The sequence below is a fragment of the Furipterus horrens genome, unplaced genomic scaffold (genome assembly GCF_987537825.1).
Source record: "Furipterus horrens unplaced genomic scaffold, mFurHor1.1.pri manual_scaffold_4, whole genome shotgun sequence".
Classification (NCBI taxonomy): Eukaryota; Metazoa; Chordata; class Mammalia; order Chiroptera; family Furipteridae; genus Furipterus; species Furipterus horrens.
In genome coordinates, this window is record NW_028327174.1 from 160,389,216 (window position 1) to 160,409,913 (window position 20,698).

Here is a 20,698-nt window from a genome sequence, read left to right on the forward strand (position 1 = left end):
CAGCAAGGTCTTGGAGGCAAGAGGAGAGGGAGTCCACCCAGCCAGGGGGAGGGGGATGAGGAGAGGATTCTTGAGAAGCAAGATGAATTCCAGGCCGCCTGGCTTGGGTGGCAACAGGAAAGGAGGGCAACACCAAGGAGGAAAGAGGAGGAAGTAAAATTCACCCTCCGACCCTCCTGCCTGTAAGCCAAGAACTATTCTAAATGTTGAGGTCCAAGTCAAGCAGGGCGGTGAAGAAGAAGGCCGCTGCCTTCACTGAGCTTGAGGTTGAAGTGATAGGATTGCCCTCCCCTCAAGACAGTATGTAAATGTTGGACTTTACAAATTAATGTGTTGGGGTTTTTTTTCGATAACCAGGTTTTGGGCTGGAGATTTAAAGGATGTATTTGAGGACATAAGAATTAGGAGATGAGTTTGGTTGAAACTGAGAAACGGTCCTTTTTTTTTTTTTTTTAAACTTTGGATGTGGTGTGAGGGAGAGTTGTTCAGCTTTATTTTTATAACAAGCTTGTGTATTTGACAAAGGGGGGGCACAAAAATTACATTTTCAGAACTAGCCTTAAAAGTAATTGTGAAGTTATTTAATAAAAGTGTGTCTGTATCTAATATTGCTTTTAACTCTTTGGCTGTTGGTAGTAGTTTTAAGTAAAGCCAGTGAGCTGGATATCTGGTACAGATAATTTTTGTTTACTTTGTAAAAAACACAAAGCTGCTAAATTGTGATGATTTCAGCAACACCACTGTGAAAAATAAATCTTTCTTTTAGTATCAGATAATAAAAAAAATTTTCTCTGTTAACTGGCCTTTTCAAATATAACCACATTTTAGAGTACAGTGAACAGTAATACCAGATTGAACCATATGAAATTGCCAAATTTGACTCTCTTTGCACAAAAATATGGCAATTTCATGTGGTTTAACCTCACATGTGACTACAGATGCATAGTAGTTTGATAATTCTAAAAACAATTTACTACTATTTACTTTTTAAGTTATATTTTATTGTTCACTATTTATGCTACTACAATTGTCCCAATTATTTCCCCTTTTTCCCCATCCAGCCAGCCTCTCCTCTCCCTCAGACAGTCCCCACACCATTGACCATGTCCATGGGTCCTGCATATATGTTATTTAGCTACTCCATTCCCTATACTGTACTTTAAGCACTCATGACTATTCTGTAATTGCCAAATTGTACTTCTAATCCTTTCACCTTTTCCATCCAGTCTCCTGGTACCCCCTCCATCTGGTAACCATCAAAATGTTCTGTGTCCATGACTCTGTTTATGTTCTCCTCGTTTGGTTGTTTCATTTAATCTTTGTTGTATTTTTTCCATTACCATTTAGTCCTGTCATACCCTATGCCCTAGCAGTCCACACTGTTGTCCACGTCCAAAAGTCCTTTTTCCTTTTTGCTTAATTCGTCCATCCCCTAATCTCCCCCACAACTGTCATCTGCTCTCCAGTAGAGTAATCTTGGCTGTAAGTTCTTGCTTTTATCACTTTGAATATTTCTGGCCAGTTGCTTGCAGCCTGCAAAATTTCTTTTGAGAAACCAGCTGACAGTCTTATGGGATCTCTCTTTTAAGAAACTAACTGCTTTTCTCTTGCTTTTAAGATTTGATTCCTAGCTTCATCCACTCTACTGTTTTTTCCCTGCAAATTGTTCTTTATTTCAATTAGTGTATCCTTTGTTTCTGAATGGATCTTTTTTATGCTATTGAGGTTCTAACTAAGTTCATTGAGTTTCCTTAGAACTAGTGTTTTGAATCCAGCATCTAGTAGATTGCTTGTCTCCATGTTGTTCAGTTCTTTTTCTGGAGTTTTCTTCTGTTCTTTCATTGGGGCCATGTTTCTTCATCTCCTCATTTTGGCTGCCTCCCTGTGTTTGTTTCCACATATTAGATAAAGCTGCTGTGTCTCCCAGGCTTGGCAGAGTGGCCTAATGTAGTAGGTGTTCTATAGAGTCCAGTGGCATAGCTTCTTCTATTACCCAAGCTGGGTAGTCATGTGCATCCACCCTGTGGGCTGTGTACACCCTCCTGTTGTAGTTGAGCCTTGATTGCTATTGACTAGTCCAAGGTCAGCCATAGCCTATGTTCTTTCTGGTTTCACACAGTATGTCTTTCTCTTCCAGGTTCATTTAGTGCTCATCTCAGTTTGCCCTGTATTTAGGTTATTCAGAGTATGTGGGGCTGTACAATCATTGTATTCATTTTGAAGATAGAAACCTGGTTTGGCATATATCTGTGGCCTAAAGCAAATAAATGTTTGCTGAATTAGTTCATTTTAAAGTGTTCCTCGTTTGTCTTTGCTAGGCAGTCTCAGATGATCCACACTGTCTCCAAGAAGCACTTTTGTGTAAATCAATTTTTTATAATAATAGAAATTTTACTAGTGTTAAATTTACAGAATAATTGAGCAGAGTTCCATATATCTACCTACCCCCACACATACAATTTCCTCTCTTCTTAATATCTTGCATTAGTGTGACATATTTATTACAATTAATGGACCAATACTGATATATTATTTTAACTGTAATTCATAGTTTACATGAAGGTTTATTCTTTGTGTTGTACCTTATGGGTGTTGACAAATGCATTGACATGTATCCATAATTACACTATATTGTGCAGAATAGTTACATTACCCTAACAATTCTCTGTGTTTTACCTTTTTCTCCCACCTCCCTCCCTTGAACCTATGAAAGCCACTGATATTTTTTTTACTATCTTTATAGTTTTGCTTTTCCAAAATTTAATACAGTTGAAATCATATATAACTTGTTAAGACTGGCTTCTTTCACCTAGCAACATGCACATAAGGTTCCTCCATGTCTTTTCATGGCTTGATACTTAATTTCTTTTTATCATTGGATGTACAAGAGTTAGTTTATCTACTCATCTATTGAAGGTTATCTTGTTTCTTTCCAGTTTGGGCCAATTATGAATAAAGTTTCCATACACACTTGTGTGCAGGTTTTTGTGTGGCTGTGAGTTTCAACTCAGTTGGTACAAACTAGGAGCACAATAGCTGGATCATGTGGTAAGACCATGGACATTTAGAAACTGCCAAACTGCCTTTCAAAGTGGCTACTGTATCATCTTGTATTCCCACCAGCAACAAACAGGCATTCCTTTTACGCTGCATCCTCACCAGCATTTGGTGTTGTTGGGTTTTGTTTTGTTTTTTAATTTTAGCCATTCAAACAAGTATGGAGCGGCATTGCGTTGTTGTTTGAACTTGTAATTCTCTAATGATATATGATGGTGAGCATCATTCCATATGCTGATTTGCCAACCATGTGCCTTCTTGGGTAAGATGTCTGTTCTGCTATTTTGCCAATTTCTTTGGATTTAAAGAGTTCTTTGAATATTTTGGTTTCAAGTCCTTTACCATATATGTCTTTTTCAATATTTTTTGTCAGTCTATTACTTGTCTTTCTATTCTCTTCATGCAATTTGATTTTCAACATAAAAAACTATTTTTTCATCATCTGAAAAGAGCCTTTTTTTTTCTCTTTTTGGTTTTTTTCTCAAGGAAATGAATTCTGCCTGGTCACTCTGAGTCATCGTGTGACCTGGTGTGTAGAGTTCCTCCATCCCTGCTCTCCTTCAGGGAAGGTAATGCTGCGTAAACATGAGCTTCCTGTCCAAGGTTTCAGATAAATGGGGACTAGAGAAAGAGGCTCAGAAACAAATTAAGGAACTAAAGAGAGACAAGGTTTTCATGGAAGCAAAATAATTGTTTTCTTCTTTTTTGTAATTGTCTTCTTTTTTATATAAAGTTCTCTTTATAGAGAGTTGGGGTTCAGGGCAGACACCCTGAGAGTTAAATTGTAGTATGCTTTCCCTTTCTCTCTTTCAGATCTTCTCAAAATTTACCATTATATGCATCATAGAGATATTGTCGCAATGAAAATTTTGATTATGTTGGTCTAGGGTAGGACCTACAGTTCTATCAAGCATCAGATAGTGGTGATGCTGCTGGTCAGGAACCACACTTTAAGTGGAAGGTCTGAGGACAGCATGATGACAGGAGAGAGGAAGGTGATGAGTGTCAGCATGATGGTGACTCAGGTCTGTGTTAACTAATCTGCCCCCACACAATGGGGCAGATTTCCAAGTATTTCATTTCCAGAATTGACATGGATAGCTGAAAGGAGTTCATTTCTGTTTCAAACATTGCTTGACCTCCTTACCTCCACCAAAGAAGGAAACTTTATGCAATTCAATTTTTAAAACAGAAAAACTATTTTACAAAATCTTTTCAAGAGAGGCTTTTTCATGCTGAGTATCCAGAGTGTGAGCTAGCGGCCACAACCCCAAGAGCAGTTCACAAAAAAGGGAGAACACACTGCCACATGGTGTTTCAACGTGAAGAAGTTGTAGGCACAGCTGACAATCGTTAAATCTGCAAAGGAAACCTGGTACACTGGGTGTTACTTACAGTAATGCAAGATGTTTCTGGGAATACACTGGCTTCTCTTTCTTCTGCCTTGTCAATTCATGACCACAGTTTTTTGTAACTAATCTTTCAACTGTCTTACTGCCTTTTGAACAAAAGAAAAATGCCTAAAAAACAATAGCAGAAAAGATTTTTCCAGGATCCATTTCCCTTCATGCCAGAGAAATTTAAAATTCTATTCTATCAGTTCTCTGGGTAGCTACAACTATAATTACCTGGGCATTGCAGAACAGTTTTTCTCAAACTTGAATGCTGTCCTAGGAGGCTTGTTAAATAGCAAGTTTGATTCAATTGGTCTTGAATAAGTCTTGATAGTCTGCATTTCTAACATGCTCCCAGGTCATGTTCAGACCACATTGTGAGTGGTCATGGAAAACATTAACTGCTTTCAACCTGAATGATGTAAGGTCCTACACACACATTATCACATTATAATTAAAACTTTGACCAGATAAAATGTATTTAATGGGAATTAATTCATAAATTGTGAGTTTAAAACCACTATGACTTATAAAAGTGATTTTCTTTGTTTCCAAAGGAGATATTTAACTTATTATCAGTAGTTGCCACTAATTATAATACTAATCATTGTCATTGTTCTTTGTAGGTTACATTCTCTGTTATTTCAGTCTTCTGGGGAGTTAGAATAAGCAAGCAAACAACACTTTGGGAGTAAACGTTCCTCTGGGAAAGATAAATCAATTCTCTTCATGATAATCCTACAAATCATGCTTTTGAAAAATTCATTTTTTTGTCGTTATCATGACAGCAATTTTTTTCTTACTCTAGTTTCCAATGAATGATACATAGATTATGAAATTATAATATTATAGAAATAAGTGTTATTTTTGGCTCATTTAGAAGCTATCAACTGAATGGAGCAGAGTGCTCACACAGACCACCATCCAGAATATTACAGAGAAGAGTTTGAGAAGGAAGGGAGGCCCCAAATGCTGATGGGTATGAGGCCATTCTAGTAGGAATGGGAGTGCACTGAATTTCATGCACTATATTTGTTATTTAAGCAGGAAGCTGGGATTAAGATGTTGTGTGCCTGATGAGATAGATATATGTGAACACAGACCTGATCCTACATCAGGAATCTTTTGGAATCACCATATAGCATGATATAAGTGTAAAAGCTCAAAAGCTTACTTTTTCCTAAGGGTCTCAGTTTTCCACACTTCCATCCCATCCCAGTCTTGGGGATATCTTCTGATAACCTAAAGTTACAGTGGAACAAGATCTTAGGAATACTTACTTCATCCTTTGGATTTGTTGTCATGTGACTTTGGAAGATTTTATACCTAATAGAGGTAGATATTTATCAGCCTGCCAATGAGAGAAGGGAAGACTTTAGACAGTGAGTGATTTTAACTTGGATTTGCCACAGATGATAGATGAGATGCAATTTGGGTAGAAGAGATGCAACTTGGGCTACTGAAACCATCTACAAAAAATACTTTTAACCAAAATCATCTTTATTGAAAGTTTCCATATGTATAAATTGTGCTTTCCTCAGACGTTAAGAGTTTTTCCTTCACTGTCCACTTTTAGCATAACCGTAAGATTCTGGGAAACAGAAAGTAAGAGGCAAAGCCAGTGCCCTGGAATGGGAGACATTGTAGACTGGGTAGATGTCTCATTTCCCTTAAGGGAAAAGAAAGAGAGAGGCAGAAAACAAAAGATGCCATAAGTATAGCCACAAAGCAAAAGTCAGGAAACAGAGAAAAACTTACTGGTCACTCTTTACTATATTCAGATTCTAGCCACATCCCCGGGTTTTATTTCTTTACAGATAATTTACATGTTATGGAGAATTCCTACTTAATAACTTGATTCATTGAAAACTCAGTGGGGCCTTATCATATCATATCAGAATCACCTGGGAGCCTATTCCAAAGTATATATCCACTTCAATCTCAAGATCCTGATTTTTTTCTCCTCATCCAATATTTGAAAAATCAGTATTGCTTAAGACCTATTTTATAAAAGGAGCATGTCAAATCTCTTAGTTGTACTCACACAAACAAAACCTATATTAGGACTACTGTTTTAAAGAGTTCTAAAAATTCACTTTGGGGTTCCATGGAAAATATAAAAAAGAAATATGACCTGGACCCTGTCCTCAATGGACTTAAAATGCACAGAATATTAAAATGGCCAGCTTGAGTTGTAAGAGATGGAATGGTAGAAATTGGGAATCACAAGAGCACACACAGTAAAATGTTCTCTCCAAACAAAAAGTACCTGAACATCCCATTATCACTACCATTCCTGATGGTTGCTTTTAAAAGTTAAGGTATTTTGATGGATGATAGTGATACACTTTCTAGTTAACTTATTTGCCTAGATTAATTCATCTAACTTAACACCTGCCTTCACAAGCAGGTGAGTCTAAGGCAGTAGAACAAAAGATATGTATGAGATCTGTCCACAAAGTATCCAGCCATGTGCTATGAAAAATGGAGACATTTACTGAAGAATATACAAAGTACAAGAAACATTGTACATTGGACAATGACTCCTCAGTCCCCTTCAAAGTAGGTACCTTGGAACTTCACATAGTTCTCCCAGTTACCATCAGCTGCCCCGTCGTATTTTCCTGAATCTCATTGATGGTCTGAAACCTCTTCTCTTTCAAAGGTGATTTTAGTTTTGGGAAAAGCCAGAAGTCACAGGGCACCAAATCTGGCTGTAGTGGGGCTGAGTCACCTGGGTGATTTGATGTTTTGCCAAAAAACTCTGCACAAGAGATGATGCATGAGTGAGCACCTAGTCATGATGAAGTTGTCATTCAACAGTTGCCCACAGCTGCGGCCTTCTGAATTATCTGAATGGTTTCCACAGAGGAATGTTCAAACTTAATGCAAAATTTGATGCAGAGTTACTGCTATGCTTGCTCCGTCATTTTGACTGTGATGGCCACATAGTACACATGCTCATTCAATGGTGTCTACTGCCCCCACTGACTAGTACAGTGAAGTCATCATTGTTCACACATGCATGCACATTCTAGTTCTCTCTCCTTGGCTGCCAGGTTACATCAGTGTTGCACAAACCATTCTCATTATATTGACAATGGTTGGGCTTTTTCCAGACAGACCTTGTACATTTTTATATGCAGAAAGAATTGAACACATAATGACTTTGTGTGATGGGAAGGGGCTCTCAGCAAGGAAGGGCCTTCATGAGGTACTGGGAGGAGAGAACTGACATCTTCAAAGAAGAGACAAATTTTGACTAATCTATAATTGTTAAATAGGACCTGCCTGCCAAAAAAATGTCTTATTAAATTAACTGTACTTCATAAATTGTCATGAAATAATTTTAAATATTTTGTGACTTTCTTTGACACTGTAAGAATATTATTTCAAAAAATGTATCTGGTTAGTTTTATAAATGAAACAATTAATTGGTAAATAAAACTAACATTTTCACAAATGATTACTAATAAAAAAAAGTACATGTGAGAGGAAGATAAAAGAAATGGAAAAATTGAGAAATGAGGAGTGTATCTCAAGCCATCTCTCAGAGCATTTCAGCTCCTCTATGTTTGTCTGTCAGAAAATGCTGTTTTTGAATTAATCCGTGAGTCAAGCAAGAGTATGAAAGTTGAACTCTCTCCCCAGTTTCCTTATCACACCATCATTGTAACAGCTGGTGAGGTCCAAGCTACCAAATCCTCCCTAGATGTTCAGTTTGAAACCATGATAGATAGCATGTCACCATATCTGTAGTCACTGCAAGGCAATTGCACCAGAGACTATTGCCCATGTAGAAATGGCAAATATGAAAGCACTCACATGACCTGTTGTCTTAATCAATATCTGAAAGATGTGCTTTATGAAATACATAGTATGAATTAAGAAGCTGTAACACAGAAGCACTTTATTTTAAATGAGAGAAAAGAATTGGTACTTTAAATTATTTGTTTATCTTCATCTATAATAAACCTCAGGTAATCTATTCTGCCATAATAAGTAAAAGTGGCCATAGGTTTTCCAAACTGAAAATCCCTTTCTACACACAGAAACACACATGTATCCTGTTAAGTGGTTTCTTTCTCTTTAAAAATACTGTTACAATGTTTATGGTTCTTCAGGATTACATGTTGAGCTAGAATTATAAATATGTATAAATATGCAGATGTGCTATTGAACCACTTCTTATCTCATTTGTATTTCTGAAGTTTATGAGATAACCTTTGTGGCTTTCAAAAACATCTTCTCACATCCCAGGGGGCAAATTACCTCTATTTTCATTTCCTTTAGAGTTAGATCATTTTATAATTAAGAACTTATTGAAGCAGATTCTCCCCACGTGTAAGTTACTCCCTGGGGAGTAATTTATGCAAAGAGCCCCTCTAACTTAATATCATATAAGCCTAACAACTGTACAATAGATACCGAGGATTCTTAGTCAATTTTGTAATTGTTGCCAAGGAGTTACTATTGGAAAGTTTTCTCATTTAAAAAATAACTTATAGTTTCATTCATCCTGTATTTTTAAAATAAGATTTTTAATAAAGGAATAGTGTGGCTGCTATTTCTTGTCCAAAAGCATTAGAAATACCAGTTAACAATGATGCTGCTGCTGATGATGATGAAGAATGACATTTTGTAACTCTATTTACAAGGTATTGGTACCTAAAACATCTCATTTAATCCTCACAAATCTATGAAGTTTGTCACCTAAGCCTCATAAACCAGAAAACAAGATCAGAGATTTTATCTTTGCCATGGAATCAAGGGGAAGAGAACAGAATAGAATGACATCAAATTTCTCATTTTTCCACATCACAAAATCTTGAAAACAAATACTAGTTAATGGAATCTAAAAACTAAAAGAATAGAAGCAAATAGAAATACTTTGATAAGTATTTTAGTTGACTTTGTCTCTTCTGATGTTTTCATCATTATCTCTTAGCTGGGACTCCTGGAATAATATAGGAATTCAAAATTGTATTCAAATTTTATCTTTGTGGAAGGCAGAAAAGGGGTTACTAAATGAAGTATCAGGAAAATTGTGTAATTTCTGATTGCCATTACTTAAGTCAACTCAACAGCATTATTAACCACCTCAATCTTCAGTTTTCTCATAGAATATAACACTGAGTTTTTTTCTTATAAAAATAATTTTAACTTACTACAAAAATGTTTAATTCCAAGAAATTTAATGTGCTCCTAAACCAAAGTATTATCTTTCTTTTAGTGTAGAAAAATAAGAAAAAGAGGGTTATGTCTTGCATTTATTTGTTTTGTATATTTAAGAGTTAGGAAACTGTAGAAAGCATTCAAGTGGCACACTGATATACAAAGCATTTTGAAGCATATTTTGCATATTTTAAATCAAGAGTGTGAAAAGCGAATCTTTCTAGTGTGTATAATTTTAACAACACTTAGAAAACTATTTAAGGCATAAGAATTACAATACTACAATCTAAGTAAAGTTTATCTCATGAATTCGTCCATAACTTTGATGCTGATGACAAAATCATCTTTCCAAAAGGATCTATATCCAGGTGCCTATAAGATATCACACCAAATTACACATATGCAAAATGGAAATCCCATGCCCCACCATAATCCACAAAGCAATTGCCTTACCACCATCCCCATTGTTGTCAAACCTACTATTTAATCTCTCTCTAGGTTAGAAAGCCTAAAGTCACCATCTTCTTCAATTTCTACCTCTGTGTCCTTTCTATCATTTATCTTCTCAGCTCTACCTTTTAACTGTCTTCTTATTTGCCTCTTCCTCTCCATTTATCCTGCTACCAATGTAATCCACACTTTCACCTCCCCACACCCAGCTTGGTCATGGCCTTTTTGTTGGTCTTCCACGTGTTTCTGGTTAGCCTGCTGAACTTAACCTTGTAAGGTACCCAAACCACCACTTTTCATCATTTCTCCCCCTTGTTCACTTCCTTGATTCCTTATAGCCAGTAGTATCAGCTGAAAATTCGTCTGCTTAACTGTAAGTAGCTCCAGATCTGACATCACTTACTTAATCTAACCATGTGGCCCAGGTTTCCATTAGAGCCACTTTGATTGTTTCAATGATCACACACCACATCATTCCAGACTTCTTTCTTTCATTCCAGACCTCCTTCATTCTATTCTGCTTGCTGAAATGCCCTTTGTCTTTCTCTCCAGTCTAACTAAATTCTTTACAATCTTCAAAATCAACCAAGCTGTCTTCATTTCCAGTGAAACTATTTTAATTCCTGTTGAAGTTGTAGTTAGTACTCACATGCTTTATCATTTTTTTCTCTGATTTCTCCATGTATCAATTGTGTTCTAGTAATTAGGTTATTGGTGTCATTACTATATCGTATCTTATGTCAGCAACATTTATTATTTTAGTGGACATACGGAGTATGATTAATAAATATTTGACTAATGTATCATCGGTATATTCAAAAGTATACATTCAGCCACATAATGTATTGCAGTGGTCAAAAAGTTCATTTAGCTTTTTCCATAAAATAAAAGGCATATTTTTCATTTGCACAAATAACTATTGATTTGGATATTTTGAGTATGTTGACTCTCTCTCATTTTTGGTTTCTAGTGGGTAGGGTGCTCCAGTGCATAGAACAGCCCCACAGCAAAGAATTATTTGGCCAAAATGTCAATAGTACCAAGAAACTTTGCAAACCATTTTTGATACGTTCAATCAGGCACAGCACCTTCTCTATACTCTGTACAAATCTTTTAATGCTTTTCAGTTACATTTTTACTTTTCTTGAAATAATAATGCATAATATGCTGAAAATGTTGCATATCTTTTTCCATCTTCAATATTAAAATGGCTGCACAAAATTCACCAATTTTGATAAGTTTTTTTGATACATGCTAATATGAAACAATGCAATCTAACAAAATTCTTTTGAATGAAGTTAAAGATAACTAAGTACTACCAGAGCCACTGTACAGAAAAAACTAAATGAACTTTTTGGCCAACCCAATACAAAGTCACCACCACCCACTCCAGTTTTTGCTTTTATTTACCTATTTCAAAAATTATTGAAATAAGGCAATGTGATAGCTCTCCTTGGCAATATCTGAAGTGTAAAATAAGAAAACCAAAGCTTCAGGTCCCAGGGATTTTTGATTCACATTATTTCAAGGTCAAGTTTATAAAGGAGAAATGGTGAAGGCAAGAGTTTACAAAACTTCTATCTCTGGGCCTTTTATTTTTTTTATTTTTATTTTTTTAGGAAAAAGTAAACAAGATGGATCCCTTTTCAATTAGAAGAAGCTTAAGGAGGCCATTCCAATAGTGGATGACCTCACACCACACACCCCCATCCCACCTCAGTGTCTTTAAACACTAAAGTCATGGCAGGAGAGATGGAGAGAGAGGGAGGAGGGAAAAGTAGGAAGAAAACTCTGTGAGCTCAAAATGTGTGTTTTCCCTTTACAGCACAAATTGAAGTGATACCATGCAAAATTTGTGGCGATAAGTCCTCCGGGATCCACTACGGAGTCATCACGTGTGAAGGCTGCAAGGTATGGGATCGTGACACAGCATTGCTCACAGCATACATGTTTGCCTCAGGCATCTGTATACCTCATGAAGTGTGTGGTGACACCTTTCTAAAGAGGGTCCGCTATAGGATTCTTGTGCCCACTGCTGACATTCGGGAACTCTTGCTTGATGGGTGTGTGGGTTGATTTTCTGTGCCTTGGCCTTTCACCTCTTTGCTGTTGTCTAACTAGCTGGTCAGCAGATGCTTGAAAATGGATTGTTATGTAAAAGCTTGAATTATTCGCATTTACAGAGATACAAATGCTGATTCTTGACTTTTTAACAATACTGTCTCCAGTAAACTCCAGGGCATTTATTACTATATGAAGAAACTAAAGGTTAAATAAAGATTGTAAGCTAATAGGCCTAAATTTACTTATCTGCTTGAGAAAAAAGGCCAAGTAACAGTTGTAATATGCACATGGCCATCCTTGCTTTTAAAATACAAAGGTAAGATGATAGATAGATAGATAGATAGATAGATAGATAGATAGATAGATAGATAGACAGATAGGAAGGACAAAGTTATAGAGATAGTAGTTAACATAGGCCTAATCTAAAATAAGAGAAATTTAAAACTTAACAGTTAATTTGTTAAATTAATCCTTAGAAGGAAAGAAAGTGTAAGAGACTAAACATCAAGATAGATATTAAAAGAGTTCTACAATTAATTTTAAAAGCATGTATAATCAGAACAAATAAAATGCAGCTGCAGTCTGGTAGGGAAAAGAGATATGCTAGCAAAGTTACTGGTAAAAGCAATTATATTTATGATCAAAAAAATGCAAGAGATTAAATCATTAATTTAAGGTCAGTAAACTAAAAGAGATGTAGCACAATCATATATTCTAAGAACCAGCCTTAATCTTAAGACTTTCAGTAGTGCCATATGAAAAACTGGCAGTCTTATTATAGTCTCAAAAAAAGCATGACTCCTAGAACTAAAACTAGAGGGAAGAAAAGAAAAAAATGAGTGAAAGTAAAGTTGGGGAACGGTACAAAGAGGTGAGAATAACATTATTAATATTCTAACCTGTCAAACATACTGACCTGCTTTAGAAGTGATTTGTGATAACCCATACTTGAATATCATGAGATGTACCTTTCATTCTGTTTTTCTGCAGACCCACAGGTAAGAATTGCATGTTATCCACCTTAATGCAATTTATTCAATACATCAGCAGAAACAATAAAGCAAAATTACAAAACAGCAATTTTTTACCCTCCCAGAATAAGTTATTACTACTTCTGGGCAAGTAGATAGCTTTCTTTGTAAACACTAATAATTTTAGAATCAGAACCCTCTCCAGTAAAAGCATTTCCAACACTGTATTGGTTTATTGTACAATTTTAAGAGCTCTGGTCTAGTTTACATAGGATCCATACACACACAAAAAAAAAATTTTTTTAGACTAGTTTCAAAGCAGAGATGTATTGTGTTTCATTGTATAAGTTCTACTGGAAAATATCTGATTTCAAAAGATGAGAACATGTTCATGTTAATGAGCAAAGCATTTAAAACAGTTATTTGCAAAACATTGAACTACTCAACAAGTATATTCCAACAGGTCAGCAGCTAGGAACAAGTGCTTAGGCTCCTGTCATCTTTTCTATTTAAAGGATTAGCCCACAATCAAAGAAATTATGCTGCTATTCTGAAGCATACACTGAGATTTTAGTCAAAATGACATTGTACACTGCACTATGTTTTTAATTTCATGGAAAAACCCACATTTGTAAGTATGCTACATTTTTCTCCAAATAGTAAACTCAAGAAACTCTGTTTAGAATAAGACATCAATGTCAGCACATTTAGTTTCAAGCTCTGAATTTTCATAATGCCGTTTTCCAGTCAGCATAAACAACCCATTTTAAATAACATCAATTCGGCTTGTGCACTTATTCAAATTTCTATTCATTCAATAACATTTGAAACAATTTCTTTTATAGGCCAAAAACCTCATATGCAATAATGAGCAATAGATAAGCAAGTAATGCCTCATAATTAATGTCAAATTGGCCTTAAATTAGGGCTGTAGCTATGACTTGAGAAAGTCTTTTCTGTCAATTCTTTTGTTAAGTAAGTGACACTTAGAGTATTCAAAGATTAAAAACTACCCACTTCTTCCCTAAAATGTAAATTCCTGGTTATCTTTAATCAGTACCAATGGACTGAGGTTATGCTTCCTGACAGCTTTCATGGTATATGAAATACATCATTTCAATCCCTGGGGGCTTGGTTGGAAGTGATCTCTATTTTAAGGGGCTCCATGAATTCATTAAAACTGGACAATCAGGTATCACATCTTGCCACCACTGGTCTATTAGATAAATATTACACATGTATTTCTGGAGGTGAAACTAATCCTTGTTGTGAAATAACTTGGGCCTTACAACCACAAAACCAGTTGGCACCCTTTCTCACTAAAACGATATTTGGCTATACATCCATTTCTGAGGTTCTTTACAGTTTGGCCAAGCTCTCTTTACATGACCATGCTGAACCATTTGGGTGCTTAAAACAAAGGAATATCACTCATTTTAATCCTGTCTTTATTTAAGCCCCTGGGAGTTTTTTGCTTCACTGTGGATTTTTAACATATCATATTAAAATATTACTTGTCCTGATTAGCAAGCCTTTTGGCAGCCCTTAAATTTTGTGTCCAAGGTGACTGCCTCACTGACCTCACCCTAGTCCCAGCCCCGCTCTATCTCCTGTTGATAGTTGAGGACACACAACTTCCAGGCTTCTCAGCAAAGTGGGTATTGAGCTTACCACCTAGAAATTTTCTAGTTCTCCTCTTGTGAAAGATGTTATTGTGGGTTATCTTTTCCTAAAATTTATCTTGGTAAATCTGTAGACCACCACTTTGTTCATAGCACTTTGCTCCTTTGCTGTGTTGCAATTCAAGGATAGAGAGTGATTAGGGGCACTGGTCTATATGGCTCAGTTGGTTGGAGCATCAGCCCATACACCAAAAGATTGCCGGTTCAATTCCTGGTCAGGGTACATATCTAGGTTGCAGATTTGATCCCCGTTGGGCACTTATGGAAGGCAACCAATCAATGTTTCTCTCTCACATAGATGTTTTTCTCTCTCTCCTTCCTTCTCTCTTTCTTGCTCTCACTCTCTTGCTCTCTTCCTCTCATTCTCTAAAATCAATAAATATATTTTTAATCTTTTAAATAAAAATAAATAAAATAAAAGAGTGATTAGGGAAACTGATTAAATAGGTGAGTGATATACCTTCATATCTCTGGAGAAAATGTTTATTTTCCCCAGTAGGGTTTTCTGTAAGACGAAAGGTATCCAAAGATTAAAAACATAATAAACAGCTCTGGGTTGATTCAGAAGGGTAATATATGGTCCATGGCAGTTCATTTTGTTCCAGAAGAACCCAAACATATTCACATGAAAACCTTCTGCATCACTATAGCCTGAGGCTAAGCAGAAAGCATTAATTCAGCTTTTACTTATTGCTTATTTTTTATTAAACAATTTATACACCATATTTTCTTATTCAAAGATGTGATTGATTATAAGGTATATCACTGGCTAAAACAACAACCTTCCAGATGTATTCTGGCCAAATTCAAAATTTTTCAAATCAGCAAAAATGCATCTTAAGAACTAGGAAGATAGTGGTACATACTGAGCCCAAACTCCTCAGACCAATACCCCCAAGTCCCTCCCCCCGCAGCACTTGACATAGGCCTGTGTTATAGTTCCCATCAAGTTTTGTCATATTTGGTTTACAGTAACACTTGCCTCTGCCATTCCTTTCTCACTGCTCTTTGAGGCATGAACTCCATTCTGCTTTTCTTTGCATAAAACAGCATAGCTCACAAACATCTTTAATAAATATTGATTGGTTGAATGAATGACTGAATGATACCTTCATATCTCTGTAGATAGTACATATTTTCCCTAGTGGAAACATCTGTAAGCTGTCCTAGGAGAAGTATCCAAAGAATTTTAAAAACTAAGTTTAGTTATGTTCACTGTAGAAAATGTAGCAAAGGTATATGTTAATGGTCTCCATTCTTATAAATCTATTTCCCTCCCATTCTTTTTCTGCCCCCTAGGGATTCTTCAGGAGGAGCCAGCAGAACAATGCCTCTTACTCCTGCCCGAGGCAGAGAAACTGTTTAATTGACAGGACCAACAGAAACCGTTGCCAACACTGTCGACTGCAGAAGTGTCTTGCCCTAGGAATGTCAAGAGATGGTAAGGCATTGCCTTCCTATTTCTTACATAAAGGGTTTCAAGTGGATGCTTTGTTGGAGTCTCTTTAAGCTGCTGAAAGAATTCTAGACAAAGGGAATTGGAGATAAGAAGGAAAGAAAGCCTGTGCTCATAGTGCATTAAGAGGAAAAGTAAGAATATTAAAAAAATATAGTATTGCCTATGAAATATGAAGAAAAGAGTTTCCTGTAGCTTGTGGAGCAACCTGTGCTAGCTATGTTAGGTGAAAGCCACCTAGGCCTAGACTGAAAGGTGACTACCTGTCCAGATTTGCCTGCAAATGAGGGATTGGCTTCCTGGGACAGGAGATTTTCAGAGCTAAAACTGAAAAGTCCTAGGGAATTGGAACCACTTCTTCACTTGGTAAGTCTGACTCCACAAGTCGTTTAGTATGTGGAGATGCTAACGACCAGAACATGTTTCTACAGTAAGCCCGGAAGCTTCACTTGCTGGTCACAGCTACTCAGATAAGGATGTAGACTATTCTGAATCACGATGAAGATCCCAAGTGCGATTGCAGCTGTCCAAGTCTTAGAAGGATGGTGTAGCTAGTGTCTCTCTCAGAATATGACTTAAGTGTGCACTCATCTTCATGCCCGACCCAGATGGGCGGCTTGACTCAACAACTGAACTTCTTAGATTAATAAAAGATGGAAAATAAAAAACAAAGAATTTTATCTCAGTTTTCTTCCATTTTTAAGCCTTTATCTAAACTAATTATTTCCCACAGACATTGGCCACAGCACTCCTGTATCAAACTGTGAGCAGTCCTGAGTCTTGGGGCCATTTCTGTCTTGTTCCCACTGTATCCTCATGGTCTGGTTAAAAGCAGGCACCTAAATATTTGCTTAATGAACCTGGCAGTCTCTTTTACCTACTGCCTCAGACACATATAGTACCCCCAATTCTTATTCTCTTTATATGAAGCACTGTGGATTCTGGGTCTCTCTGGTCACACTGCCTCTAATGAAGGTCAATATGGTATGGACTCATTCTCTTCAAAAAAGGGAAAATAAATACTTCCAGATTTTTAAAAAATTGGATAATTGGCATGTACTGTTTCTTGGTATAAAGGGATTTTATGATTTATTAAATTAAATATGGGCCTTTTAGTCATTTGGATAAGTTGAATTCCATATAAGTCTTTATGCACATAAACTGCTTGCTTCCTAGCTTGCATTCTCCAAATAGTTATATCTTAAATCTTGGTTTATCTTTTCTCTAATTCTCAACCTACCTAAACTTGTCTTGCACAAAAGTACACCCATGAGATCAATTTGGGGAAAAAAAAGAGGGGGGAGCGAGAAGAAACTGATCTTAAGCCCTTTAGTTTACAAGTAGCTTCTAAAGGTGCAGAGATGAATGTTTCCAAAACTTTTCTATTGCCTGATTTTTTGCTTGTTTACTTGTTTTTCTATATTTGCTAACCACATAAATTTACTCCTAGGGTAAACTCAGCACTGTGTCCTTCTACCTAACTAAAGTGAAAAAATGGGGGGGGGGGGGTTAAGTGGTTTTCAAGATTTACTTAGTAAAATTTTATAGGAATTTGAGTTAATAATTTTGTACTTTATTTCTACAATATGAGGCAACATATCAATTTATAGTATCTGAAAAGCCCCATTAATAATTGAGTAAAAAAGAATAAGCCAATGGGTACTTGTCTTTGTTACTTTTTCCTATAATAAAGGAAATATCTCTTTTGGGAGAGTAGATCCTGTGGGTCCGTGCTGGTGAACAGAATCATGGGCAAGGGATGGGCATATGGGCCCAGGCAGAATCCATGACATCAACCCACAAATTCAGAAGATTGTCTGGATCCCATGACATAAAGGAAATGTGTTGAGGGAAGGCAGGGCATTCAATGGATAGAGCCGCAATCCATTTTCCATGGAGGAAAATTTACTGCAGCATATAAATTTCTATGCAAGTAAAAGCAATACAATGTCTGAGGGTGCTGGGGATTAAGGATAATGATCCATCTTAATATTTAGTTTAGAGACCATCATGAAGCTTCCAGGAACATCTTCCAAGATGCCTCCTGAGCATGTCTTTGGTCAAACTAATGATAAGAAGTGCTCAAGAATGGATGCAGTGGTTAGGAATGAGGAGAAGGGCTCCAGCAGAAGAAAAAAATGATTCTCTCTGGGAAAACAAGTTCTTCTTTACTCTGTTATATAGAGGTTTGAACCTTGATAATACAGGATACTTTATACCAAGTAAATAATACTAACACCAGAGAAGCCAAATAAGTTTTATCTCCTATTGATAAGTAATGCCTAACATGTGGTATTAAAGGATTGGAGAGCCCTAAAATTATGGTTGATTAGCTATGTCTAGTAAGGATTCAAGAAAAAAGAAGTGGTGTTTCTCCTGCAACTAATTTATTGTAACTATCTCAACTAATTAAACAAATATTTTCAAAGGGCTTTAGCAGTAGTGCCAGTAGCCAGGGTAAAATGCCCTCACACATAACTTCTTTCTACATACATCACACCTACCTTCCCTCCAACATAAGTAACATCTTAATTTTGATATTTGCATTTTCTCTCTGTCAGTTATATCTGGCTCCAAGAATGCTTACTTCCCCATACCTGGTCACTAAAACAGCATGGCTTCTAGTAGATAGCTTGATTTAACTGTTGAAATCACTGGACTTTCATTCTCTCCTGAATTGCCACTTCTATAGTGGTTTATTAGCTGTGGCAAATATATGAATAGACAACAAACTTGGCAATAACAAATTTGCTCATATTTATCTTAGGCAAAGACTTAAAGATCAAGTCCACTTGGAATACATACACACATGTTTATGTATATAATAGGGTGAGGTATGCATGTATATGTGTGCATGAATTAATACTTTGTATATGCCCGCTGCATCTTCTCCACCATCTTATTTCTTTTTCCTTTTAACCGGACCCTTTGGAAATGTTACTTGCAGGAATCTTCAATATAAACTGGTTCCAACTGTACAACTACAAACAAACAAACAAAACAAAAAAAGAAAAATGTTTGGCACCAGTAGGAAGATATTGGGCTCCAAAAAGAAAACATGACACCCACCTTGCAGTAATCAAGTATGTGTCCTTAATGACACGCCTCTGTGAAAAACTAGAAGCTGCCCTACAAGGACAGGTTTCACAGGTTAGGCTTCTCATTCAGAATGGCACCATTCAGTATGGTTTTCAAGTGTCACTATTTAAATGTAAAAAGTTAATTAAAATTAAATAAAGTTTCAAATTCAGTTTTTAAGTCATACTACTTATATTTCAAGTGCTCAATAGCCATATGTGGCTTGTGGCCATCGTATTGGAAAGCACAGAGAACATTCTATCATCACAGGAAGTTCTGTTGGATGGTACTTGAGGAGAAGGAGGAGATAAAATATTTTTAAATTATGAATATGGTTGAGTAGATTGAATCAGATTTTTTTTTTCTACAAAGCTTAGAGCACTGTTTAAGAAAGGCACATTCCTGAAATTTAAGAATTAAAATAAGACCAGTTTCCTTGGTAAGCAGTGAGATGTAAACATAGAGAACTTTACAGCCAAAAACAGTAAGAGAAAATAATTTCCAAAATGACTATGGAAAGTCATAGGTGATCGTTCTGCAATTATGTTATCTTGAAACAACAAATCAAGTGTCTAGTTGTCACTTACCAAGTAAATAGAAGTCTGAAGAAGCAATGACTTTGTTTCATTGTTATTCCAAAAACTTTTATTTCATTTAGAATCCCATAATCCAAATAAATATGAAAAGATTTTCAGCATTTTTTGTAAAATTGTCCTTTGCTAGTGTAGGATCAAAATGAGGTTTAAGAGCTTATCGTGAGCAAATATCATCATCACTGAATATTTATAAAGCACTTGCAATGTATACAATATTGTGCTAGTTTCTTTGAGAGCTAGCAGTTTAACAAGAGATTGCCTCTATACTCAAGTGAATCTCATTAACAGAATAATTCAAGTTTGAGAGGGGCAAACACTTAAAATATGTGCCATTCTGATTAGTGGTTAGTGGTAAGATGAATCCTAATATTTGAAAATATAATAGTAACACAGCCTTTGTTAAAATAGGCCTATGAATACAACAAATGTATGTATTTACAAATAGTGACAAGGAATTATTTGTATGTTAGGAAAGTTCAGTGGGTTTACTTTTTGCCATGTACCATAATTTTTCCCAAATATGTCACTACATTTGTTACAGGAAGGGTCACAAAACTAAAGAACTGGCTCATCGGTATTTCTGAAATAAATGGAAAATTCATCCTAAAATAGTATTATGGTAATTTTCAGTAAAGTCCATGATTTAGAATGAAACCTAATAATTCCAAAAGATAGTGGGGCTTTGTTTATCTGAAAACAATTCAGTTTGCTCAGTCACCTGATGAGTTAATTTCTTGGAAAAGGCATAATTACTCACCATTGAATTTTCAGATGT

General features: G+C 36.0%; 1 protein-coding gene across 1 annotated transcript in view; it reads left to right on the plus strand.

Moving 5' to 3' along the window:
* The first annotated feature begins 203 nt into the window (after positions 1-203).
* Positions 204-20,698, plus strand: part of RORB (RAR related orphan receptor B) — a 62,847-nt gene continuing 42,352 nt past the window's right edge. The window contains exons 1-3 of the mRNA XM_090275224.1: positions 204-300; positions 11,902-11,987; positions 16,093-16,234. Of these exons, the coding sequence (XP_090131350.1) occupies positions 204-300; positions 11,902-11,987; positions 16,093-16,234 (325 nt within the window). The remainder of the gene's footprint in view (positions 301-11,901; positions 11,988-16,092; positions 16,235-20,698) is intronic.